This window comes from Desmodus rotundus, chromosome 2 (assembly GCF_022682495.2).
Source record: "Desmodus rotundus isolate HL8 chromosome 2, HLdesRot8A.1, whole genome shotgun sequence".
NCBI lineage: Eukaryota > Metazoa > Chordata > Mammalia > Chiroptera > Phyllostomidae > Desmodus > Desmodus rotundus.
The window spans coordinates 23,133,981-23,145,981 of record NC_071388.1 but is presented as its reverse complement, the minus strand read 5'-3'; the positions used below and the strand labels follow the sequence as shown (position 1 = coordinate 23,145,981).

Here is a 12,001-nt window from a genome sequence, read left to right as displayed (position 1 = left end):
TGAAGTAGAAAAAAGAATATAACTTATGTAAGTCCACCATGTTCCAGCCAGTTGTGCCATGAGATTGATTTTAAATCTTTGTTTTGGGAGGTGGTGTAGATCTTCAGAGATTTGGCTTATTACATAACTAGGTGGTCTATGTTTTATCAAATCTGTTAATAGCATCAGTTTTCCATTTCACACTCAGGAGGAAATCACTTTTGCCCACTGTTATTCTTTCTTTTCTTTGGCAATGAATGGTAGCTCTCTACTGTCTCAGCCTTCCCTTTGTTTGTCTTACAGGTCAAAGAGTTTGGCTTTGCACACTGTGCTAACAAAGGCCATGAGTTCAGATGACGGGGAAGTTGTTGAGAGCGGAGACATACCAGCCAGCATCTCTCTTTCAGAAATAGACTCACTTAGCCAAGGAAATAAGTCACCTTTTAAGGCAGACACTGATGGATCACAGCTGGGAAATTCTTCAGTTTCACACCCGAGTATTATACATATAGAATCCGAGAATCTGCCAGAAACAGTTAAAAAAAACTACCAGGAAGGAACTCTAGAGACTACTGGAAGTCCTGTAGAATACCAAGATAAGCTGTACTTGTACTTAAAGAAGAACCTCAGTAAAGTGAAAGCATACGCTGTGGAAATCGGAAAGAAGATTCCAGTCCCTGATCAGTGTACCATTGAAGGTAAGTGCTCTGAACTCCCCAAAGGTGAGAAATTTAGGACACCACTGGGGAAAAAAACCCTCAAAATGACATAAGTTGCATTTTCTCGCTCTTTTGCAAAATAGATCATTTTGAAACCCCCCTACATTGTTTTAGTTACTTTTCCCCCAAAAAGGTCAATCATCTCTTTGATTCTAGTTGAATCTACTTGTGTGTCGCTGATTCTTTTGAAATTCAAGATATATTGTTTCTGGATCCTTGTCCCTAGTATTCAGGAAAATCCTAGAGAGAGGTCAGTGGCCCCCAAAACAGGCTTTAGGGTAGGGGTCCAGCCAGAGGCATTTTTCTGTCTACATAATCATGCAAGGAAGCTAAACATAGCTTTGAGCTCCATTCATTCAATCAACATTTATGAAGCAGCTACTCAGTGCCAGGTGCTGTGCTAAATACTGAGCTTTGTGTGAGATTCACCTATGACCCAAAGAGACACAATCCCGGACCTCTTGCAGATTGGAGTACAGAAAGAAAAGAGCAACACCATCGTCAGGAGGTGAGGTCAGCCAGGAGCCAGTGAGAGTGTGAGCTGGTCAGAAAACAAAAGACAAAGTAAGAAAAGGATGTCAGGGTTCAACACTTCTCTTGGGTGCACATTTTAGGGAGGTGCCCAGAAAGGTCAGTAAAATTTGAAGCGAGGACTGGATCAGTAGCCATGTGTTGCCGAGCCACGTTGGAGATGAGGCAAGTGGTGACACTGATCATGTCTTTATTTACGGCTTTTGACATTTTGTTCATCGTGGATTTTTGGTATTAATTTCAATTTTTTAAATATTATTTATCTTGATTATGAAATTTTCTGGTGCCTCCTTCATTTTGTGCCCTAGTTTTGTCCCTGGGAAAAGTGATGGGTTTGAGACACCGGCACTACAAATGGCAGGGTGCCCAGGGCAGGCTCACCCTCTGGTTGTGCGTTAAACAGGTCTGGGTGGCTCCAAGGCACTGTCGAGCGAATTAGATCTTTCTGACAATCGTACTTAAGCGGCAGGCATGTTCTTCACCGGGATTTAGATGAAAGTCCTAGGCTTCTCCTTCGGCATGACATCTTCTCACAGGCTACAGCCCTCACTGAAAAAGCCATGGAGCCCATGTTCCAGAAAGAATCACAGCTGAGATGGTGAATCCAATTCATAGTCACCCACCTACTGCCCATCATCCCTTTCCAGGTTTCGGAACTGGAGGATTTTTCCTAGTCTACTCTCTACCCCTCTCCCACGCCAAAACAGGAAAGAATATAGTCTCATGCTAACCAAGGAGAGGGAGGGTGGTTCAAGGGTTTGACGATGACAACTATTATTATTTAACATGTCTGTGTGGAATCTGAGATTTTCAAAGGTGTACACAATAATTTATTGATTAGTCTCCTTAAAACTCTTTTTAAATGGTGACAATAAAAGTGCTATTGCTCACAGTCAATGTAACTTTTGGATAATTAAGTACACCAAGACTTGGGAATAGCTAAAATCAATGAAGCTCAACTAACACAAACTCTTTACCATTGCCCATTGCACTAATAAGCTATGTATTTAGGCACAGCTGGAGAATTTAATACGAGAAGTTAAGTGACTTTCCCATTTTGACAGAAGAAGTCTGTAGAAATATAAAGTTAACCACATTTCCATCTACTAGAATCGTTTCTGTTTTGTGTTGTTATTTTGCTTTTAGTTTAAAGATAAGGTGAGTTAAGTTTGTTTAACTTTCATCTTGTGAAAATGTAAAGAAGTCCTGCAGTTACTTCAAGCATCTAGTTATCAAACACACATGATATTTCTTATTGCCTTAAGTTATTTTGGGAGTTCAAAAGTTAACTAGGTGACTTGGGTTTTTTCTTTTTAAAAATATTGAATGAATCCATCATCTTTACTTAAAAAGAAAAAAAGCAGTGATTCTTTTGATATTTCCTATAAGGGATGACCTAAAACTGAGTAGGTATATTTTTAAGTTGATACTTTGTAATTCATTCATACTTCTATAATTTCCTGGACGTTTCTAGGAAATCCCTTGCACAGATATATGTGTGAGGGATGGAAGATTTATATGACTCACTGTATGTATATCCACCAAGAAAGGCCTCATGCTGACTGCAGGGGACACATTGTTATTATTTCAGGGATTGTGTACACAATTTGCTTTGAATGAGCGAAATGCAGCAGTCATCTGGTTGGCACAATTTTTCCTTGTTCTTATGAGTTCACTCGGCTCTATGATGTCATGCTTCTTTCCTTAAAAATGTATTGAAGAAAGATTTAGGCTTGGAAATTGTTATGTTTAATGTGTTATTGGTGTACAATGTGTTGTTGATATTTGGTCTTTCTTGCTAAATTATACAAAGTAATCAAGAAACAAAGGGAAGAAGCATAAAAATCGCTTCCACAGCATTAAAGTTAAAAGGACAAATCACCAGCAGGAAACAAGAGCAACAACAAAATGTTAACAATAATTTTAGACTGGTGTTACAAGACCATACTACAAACACATGACAAAAAAAAACCCTTTAAAAAAGTTCTTTTGGTATTGGTTAGAATCCTATGCCAAAACTGATCTTCAACTTCCTATATTTTGATCTACGAAAACATCACTTTCATAGGGTTCACCTTAACAGTTTGGTAATAAACTGTATTAAAGGAACAGGTACCTCAGTAGTTACAGTACAGCAGAATAATCAAGGTTACAAATACCTCTTTCAGCGCCAGTCAGCCATCTTCTTATTGCATGGTATCAATCACAGTGGGCACAGATACGGCGCAGAAAGAGATCAGCACAAATCTATCAGCATGTCTGGGAAACCTGTCAAACCGCAGGTCTTACTGCGATTGGGTCAGCAGTGTCATTTGGTTATGAAAGAGCCTGTTATCCCCAAGTCAGTACTTCTCTGCGGGGCCTTAGAGGCCCCTGGCATGGGTGCAGGTTTGCCAGCCACTGCAAACTATGGATTCGTATGCAGTGATGGTCTAATATCACTGCCTGGTTATATTTACTTACAAGACCAAAGGAATTTAGTTTATCTGCTAAAGGGCATGTTAAAAATCTGAATCACTGGTATTCATTTATGTGAACAAAAATGATTAGGGTTAAAAAAAAAAAGCATGACATTGAAACGAATTCTTGAAAATCTGGCTCATCACTCAAGTTCCATAAAGGGTGATATAAAAGCTTACAAGAACTCATCGATGCTGCTTTGTTAGCTTTGAAGTATTTCTCGATTGGGTGCAAATCAATCCCATCTGTAGAGCATATCAGCAAGCCTGACTTGCAGAAAGCTAATTTCAAAGCTAGTAATATGTCCTTTCTCTAATAGACCTACATGAATTGATTCTTCCTGACTTGAACAGATACAAAAATATACAAAAGTAAAATAAAGTTCATTGTAAATATCAAGCAGCAGAAGCTGTTTTCATAATTAATTACAAATAAAGCTTCCTTACTGAAATTTTGCATGTACTCAAATCCAACCTCATCTTGGGATGATAAAGGGGCTTAAGCCAAGGCTGGTTCTGACCTATTCCTGCTCAATTGGTCCGATCTGGGGGATGATAATGGTAACACTTACCCACTTAATGGTTCTGGGGAAGGTTTCTTTCTTTCTTTTTTAAAATAGTTTGGTTTACTCACGGGACTAGGATTAGTTAACTATGGGGAGAGATGTTAGATTTAGAGGCAGAGACAAATCCTAAAGCTTTTCCTCACAATTTGAGAGGGAAAAACAGCAAATAGGAAGATGTTACAAATTTCCTGAAGCCTCATGTCATTGAAGTGAGCCCTTGGTGCCATTTGTTAGGAAAAAACTTTTCTAGAGAATTTTTCTTGGCCTTTGAATTTTATCTTGGATTACTTTACCTTACTCATCAGTTCCTGTTTGTCCAAAGTGTGAATTTTAGTCAAAAGCAGACAGATATAACGGAGACTGGGTTCTCCCCTTTGCTTTCTCGGGCCATACATATCCTGGTTGCAGTCATTGACAATACCCAGGAGAAACACCCAAATAACAAGGAACACCTACAGATCCTTTCAAAAAGACCTACTCCAGATTAGTCTATTCAGAGAACACCAGATTACGCTTCCTCCCCAGCCAAAAGGAGCTGCAAGGTCCAGGCAGGTAATCACATCACTGGTGAGCATGTTACACCCCTAAATTCACAATGCAGCATGTTGCAAAGTCCCTCTAGAGGACACCAAATAACTTTACTTCTCATTAATTATATGTTCAAAGACTCCTCCTTCTTAAAAAATTCAATTTTCTTTGAACAGTAAAATAAGTAAAGAAAAATACCTTAACGATGCTATTGGATAAAAGGGTATGTTGTTTATCTGCATCTTGGTTTATCTGACATTTATCTACAGACAAGACGTATATTTATTTAACTAGGAAGCAGCTTAAAGTAAAATTGGTAAGCACATGTACATTTTTGGGCCATTTTCTGTGAAAATTCAGGAGAGATTATCTGCCTATAAATGAAATGAATCATTCAAACACTTTGAAAGGGACAGTTTCCCTAACATAGTGTCCACCTTGAGTATGTCCCTAGTAGGTTTAAAGGGACCTTGCTAATAAATTAACAGAAGTAAAAGTATATACATAAATTGAACAAAAATGCACAGGGGTGCATTTCAATATATCTCCCTAACACAGGCCCATTCACAGAAGAATTAGAAGAATAAAAAGGGGTGGTTTTTAGGAGCAGAAGTAGTTTACTGTGGCACATTTCATATTCGTAAATATTTTCTTCTAATTGTATTATTTTGAAAGGAGTATTTTCCCCCTTTTTAGGGAAGCCTGTACTCAGAGAGTATCATCAGTTATCCATTGTGTTCAGAGATGGTCTTTACTCCCAAGCGTTCAGTGCTGTCCCGGCTGGTCCTGTGCGGATGGTCCCCACAGAAGGGCACATTCAGATCCAGTTTGTCATAAACCAAATTTCAAGACAGTGAATGTTATTTTTCCATTTACTTGCTTTATGAAACTGGCAGTATATGCCCTTTAGGGGAACAAAATGGTCCCTGGATAGTATCAAATGTCATTTAAAAACCGAACAAATCCATATTTCTGAGCACTGTGGGTGATGAAAAGCTGGTGTCCAGGGAACTAAAAGGAGATTAAATGACTAGGTAAAGGGTTTTGATAAGAGAGAAGAAAAGGAAAAAAAGGCAATTTCCTCATTTGTTTCACAACAACCATCAAACTTCAGATGATGAAAGATTTTTAAATGTTTTTCCAAAACCAGGCAATTACATAGTTGGCGATCAAGAGTCCTGGTACTTGATAATCTGGCAGGTATTAATTTGTGTTACAGCCATTTTCAGAGAAGGGCGTGTTTACGAACTTTAGATGAGTCTATCTAAAGCGGACAGAGCCTGTGTCACGTGTTGGCAGGCGCACGTGGATCACGTGAAAAGAGTTAGTGAAGGACACCGAATTGTTAGGTTTCCTCTGCCCACATTGTTGCCTGGACACATTAGAGACCAGTATGAAATTATAGAACACAACTTTTTATTTCCTTAAAAAAAGATTCAGCAGACTTTTAATAATAAATTGTTTTACAGAAAATAATGATTTTTCAGATAAGTTTTTCACATCAATTATCCAACAGCCATTAAAATATTATGTTACCATTAAAATGAGCCACAGATGCAGGAAACATAACATCACTGCAAAAACTCTGAGTATGATTCTGCTTCACACATCAAACTTCCTAAGTTCTGAGTTCTAAGTAACTTTTTCAGATTGGCTTCTTTCACTTCTAATATGCATTTAATGTTCCTTTATGGCTTCAGAGATCATTTCCTTTTAGAGCTAAGTAATATTTCATTGTATGGATATATCCACTATTAGAGTATCACACAGAATAGTTTTATTACCATAAAAATTCTCTGTGCTCTGCTTATTCAACCTGGCTATTTACTCTCCATTCATTAATTCATTCATGCCACAACTATTTCTGAGTGCCTGCTACTTGCCAGCACTATTCCAGGAACTTGGGAAACATTGGTGAACAAAACAGGCAAATATTCTTCCTTGCCTTCACAGAGCCTGTTTAGTGGGAAAGGACATACAATAAATAATAGAAATGATAAACAAGTAAACTATGTGTGGTGTTAGAATGTGTAAAGTGCTATGATAAAAGAAAAAAAAATGGAGCTGGCTAAGAAGAACCAGGACAAAGAAAAGGAGAGGGAGAGTTCTAGAAGAAACACAATAACTACTACACTGATTTTCTCTGAAGAATCAGATTGAGGATGGGGGTTGAGGAGAAGGGGAGAGGGAAGGAGAAACTTGCATATTTTAAAGGTTTGGACAGAGATGCTGGTAACTTTGACCCAGGTGAAAATTCCAGACTCTCAAGCGTCCTTTCTAACTAAAGCCTTTATGATTGAGTTTCAGTCCCAACTCTTCTCGGGCAGTTTCAGCTCCTCAAACAGGTTCTGCATCTCCTTGTGCTACCACTTCCTCACCCTTATTCCAAGAGCATATTACAGGGTCATGGGTTTTCAACCTGCGCTCCTTAAAGAGCTTCCAGGCCTCTTCAAAGGGCCTAGAATTCCCCTCTTTCCTTCCCCCCCCCCCCGCCCCATAGAGCAGCTATGGGCTAGCTGGGTTTACACATTGACCTTCCTGATAAATGTTTAAACCAGGAATTATACAGCTCAAAAAAACTTGAAGAAAAGTCAGCTGGATCATTGTTTGAGGTCCTTTTTTTAAGGTCCTTTATGCTCTAAATTAATTATTTCTAAGTGCTTTATGTCAAAACTGGCAAAAGTAGAATGTTAGTTATTTGGCCAAGTTCTTCTTCAGCCTCAACTCTATGGCTAACATTATATCTCCATTATAAAGTTTTAAAAAATACCTTTTCCATGTTAATTTCTTGTTCTTTCTCCAGTCATCTGTATTCATCAGTTCACTACAGTTTCTTGGGAGAAAATAGGCCAGGTTGTTTAATGCTTTTGAGGTGTGCCTCACTATCTGCCCAAATTTATTATTATCTATCAAATAGTAAATGACCAAATATGATTAGCAAATTAATGCATTGTGCCTGTCCTAGCTGGTCTATTTCTATTCAAATTGTTTGGTTTACCTTACTTAATGGAAATCAATCTTATTTCAAACTGTATATGAGATCCTATAAAAATATGTAATAAAAAAGATGATTCTCTGAATGTGGGGGGGAGAGCAAACATAGAGAATAAAACAAATCTAGTAGTTCAGTTATTTTTCAGAAATTCATATCTGAAAATGTTCACAATTGTTAAATGTGGTTTACAGATTTACTTCTGAGCACCCTAGTGGCCACAGTAAGGAGGGAAACAAAACTCAGTTAAAAGTCCACAGTGTCCATAAATAAAAGTATGATAATTGCCCAGGAGAAAAAAAAGAAAGCTGTTTATTTATTTACTTCATGACTGCTGTACTCCCTGAAGCTGGTTCATCAAAAGAGGTGTTTATGTTATGCAACAAACGTGTAACCACTAAGTATAACAACAGAGCAGTGCTTCTCAACCAGAGGCATTGTGTCCCCAGGTTGGAAATTTTGAGTAATGTCTAGACACATTTTGGTCACCATGACTAGGGGAGGAGAGTCAGGGGCTACTGGCCTCTAGCGGATGCTGCTAAACTGCCTACAACAAATAGGAGAGCCCCCAGGATGGAGAATTATCCAACCCAGAATATCAGGAGTGGTTTAGAAACTCTAAGGTTTGAGAAGCCTTGCTTCTCACGATGCGGTCCATGGACCAGCAACATTGACATCACCTGGGTACATGTTAGAAATTCAGATTCCGAGGCCTATTCTAGTCCTACTGAATCAACATCTAGTTTAACAAGGTCCCTCTGGTGATTCATATGCATATTACAGTTTGAGGAGCACTACTACTACAGAAATGAGACATTCCAGCAGGTCCCAGAAGCAGTGAAAATAATTTTCTTCCTTATGATGAATTTGTGATTTAATTAACTTTTTGTTTAGTCATCACCTCTTAATAAAGGAATGTCTCAAGGACACTCAGGCCCAGTCATCTGGACTGTTCATGGCACTCAACTTGTGGTTCCCATCGTCCTTTGCTTCTTCTCTCAGGATATGGGCTTTCAGAAGGGATAATTGGCTTGGAAGACAAGAAACTACTCATTCTATATGTTTGAATTTTTAGTGTGTCATCTTCTGACTTTTTATGTACGTGCTTTAGTTCCTCAAGGAAGGGAGTTTTAACAGCTTCAGAATAACTACGAGTATCAAATGTGCTATTTAATCATGCTTAGCCATGTTGGGTAAATGAGTTCAAAACATGTGGATTACATTTCCCTTAAAATATGTAGAGGATTAAAATTAAGCAAAAAAAAAAAAAAAAGTAAGCTTTCCTAAACTCAAAACATTGGTTTTGAGATAAGTATCTATATGTAAATTCACCTATCACTGATATTTAACAATTAGTTGGCCCTCATTCCTTTTCAAAAGGAACTGAATTCATTGTACTTTGGACTGTCTTTTCTTTACTGAATCTACATGACTTTTTCTAAGTTCTTTTAAAAACAACCTTAGAAATATTTAAGTAATAGCTAATTTTTCCACTAAACATAAACAATGAAGACTATTCTTACATCTTTATCATATCTTTCTATTGAATTTTTATTTTATCATCATACCAGCTCATAAATACAGTTATACCCTGGGGGGTTTTGTTCATTTGTTTTTGAACACAGCCTTTGAACTTCTATAAACAATTGAATCCACAGTAAAAGAATCAAGACAAACATAGACATCCTATGCATTTCTTACACCATTGATACTGATCATCTTGTCATAACTCCAAATCAAATATACATAAAACAACGATGTTTGTTAATGTTTCCAGAAATATTGTCATAGCAAATTTTGCATTCCCTATATTATTATATATTTTTAATTTATGTGCAATGACAAGAAGAGTATTCTGTCTTCTTAAAGTAATTCAGTAACTATACGAATTACTATAAAACACAGTAAAGTATTTATTTGAAAATTTAAAGGACTAAAACATGAGTAAATTTACAAAGAAAAGATTAAACAATAACCTGTTGCCATCCTTGGTTTGTTAGAGTACTATCTGCTAATACCTTTACTGGAAATTATATTACCCTAATGGGGAAGGGACCCCACGTCAGTTCAAAATAGAACCTGGTTTCCCGAACACTTGGGGTTTAAGAAATTCCCACATGCTTTCACTCAAGCATTGCTATAGTTAACTTTTGAATTCATGCACATTTTAAGGCAATGTAATTAATGTGTTTCAAAATCACTTTCATTTATCCATCAAGATATGATTTGGCAAAGTCTTCTGATTCCCTATGCGGTGTTTTACTGATAATAGAAATCTCATCAAAAATGACCTTTGCTGTATTAAGAAGCGAACTGTATCAGATTGTTATCATAATGACCCTACTGACTTTTGAAGAAGAAAAATAAGTCTTTTTCTGGTTTTGGTCACACTCCTTTCCTTCCATCTCAGATATCATTAAAAACAAAACAAAACATACCTTGACATGAAATCATGGAATCAGCTGGTGTGGGCCGGGTTTGTACAGGGAGATGTGGGTGAGCCTCTCCACTCATTCATATTAGATAAAGCTGGGCTTGAATCTACCCACAATAGGGTAATGATAAGGGTTAGGGACCACAGAGGGTCTGAGAATTCCCCTTCTCTTTACTAATCCACAGTCTACACCACCACCACCTTCTTGGGCAGGAGGGTTAATAATTTTTTTTAATGTTATTTTTTTTATTGTTGTTCAAGTACAGTTGTCTCCATTTTCCCTTCACCACTTTCCCCTGCCCCAACCCCACCCCCACCTCCTACCCTCAATCCTACCCCCCTTTGGCTTTGTCCATGGGTCCTTTATACATGTTCCTTGATGACCCTTCCCCTTCTTTCCCCTGTTACTCCCTCTCCCTCTTCCCCTCTGATTACTGTCAGTTTGTTCTTTATTTCCATGTCTCTGGTTATGTTTTGCTTGCTTATTTGTTTTGGTCATTAGGTTCCATTTATAGGTGAGGTCGTATGGTATTTGTCTTTCCCCTTTGGGCTTACTTCACTTAGCATAATGCTCTCCAGTTGCATCCATGCTGACGCAAAGGGTAGGAGCTCCTTCTTTCTTGAGGCTGCATAGAATTCCATTGTGTAAGTGAAACTGCCTTTCGACCCAGCAATTCCACTGCTGGGATTATACCCTAAGAATCCGAAAACATCAATCCAAAACAACCTATGCACCCCAATGTTCATAGCAGCACAATTTACAATAGCCAAGTGCTGGAAGCAACCTAAGTACCCATCGTACATTTATACAATGAAATAATTTCTATGAGCAATGCATTCCTTTGTATTCTCATCTTATCTCCCTTTCCTCCAGACAGAAGGGGCTGAAGTTCTCCAGACAGATGAGAGTCTGGAGGCACGAGTACTCAAAGAGAGAGTGTAAGGGTGGTGTGTCCCCAGTGAATGGACCAGAATCAAAGGAGCAATCAGAGCTCATAGATGCCTTTCTACCTGCTCACCCAGTGCAGAGTCCAGTGCTTGACTCCAGCCCAGGAGGAAGAGCAGAGGAGACTAATACTTTTTAAATATAATATGTGAGGAATTGTCTGACCTCCCTCTATGAGTAACATTTATCTCACTGGCTCCGATGGACACTAGATATTGAATCTGGATCAGTACCTTTCTTTAAAAGGGTATTCTTTTGCCGTAACTTAGTAAAATATATTTCTTTCCTTCCCATGGCATTTACTTTGACACCAAGATTAAATGTAGTAATTCCAAAATTTTAACATTTAAAAAAAATCTTTGAAATACAGAAAAATATTTACATCAAGTCTCACAATGTTAATTACTATTATTGGCTTGCATTCTAGACCAGAGGTTGGCAAATGTTTTCTGTAAAAGCAAGGACAGATAGTAAAAGTTTTTGGACAGAGGCAGGCCATGTGGTCTCTTTTACAACTACTTAATTCTGTCATTGTAGTGTAAAAGCATCCACAGATAACACATAACTGGATGAGCATCACTGTGGTCCAATAAAACTTTATTTACACAAACAGCTAGTGAGTCAGACTTGGCCCAGAGCTGTAGTTTAGCAAGTCCTATTCTAGACAATCAGTTTTTTTTTTAAATATATTTATTGATTATGCTATTACAGTTGTCCCATTTCCCCCCCCACTCCACTCCATCCTGCCCACCCCCCTCCCCCCCACATTCCCCCCCTATAGTTCATGTCCATAGGTCAAAATGTTTGACAGAGTAAGAGATGCAAACCTGGTAGTAAAGAGTGTCTG

General features: G+C 38.0%; 1 protein-coding gene across 4 annotated transcripts in view; it reads left to right on the top strand.

Annotated features, from left to right (window-relative positions):
* VEPH1 (ventricular zone expressed PH domain containing 1) overlaps positions 1 to 12,001 on the top strand; it is a 197,987-nt gene that overhangs the window by 109,136 nt on the left and 76,850 nt on the right. For all 4 annotated transcript variants that reach the window (XM_045197271.2, XM_045197268.2, XM_024560285.3 and 1 more), the window contains exon 9: positions 283 to 677. In XM_045197271.2, coding sequence (XP_045053206.1) covers positions 283 to 677 — 395 coding nt within the window. The remainder of the gene's footprint in view (positions 1 to 282; positions 678 to 12,001) is intronic.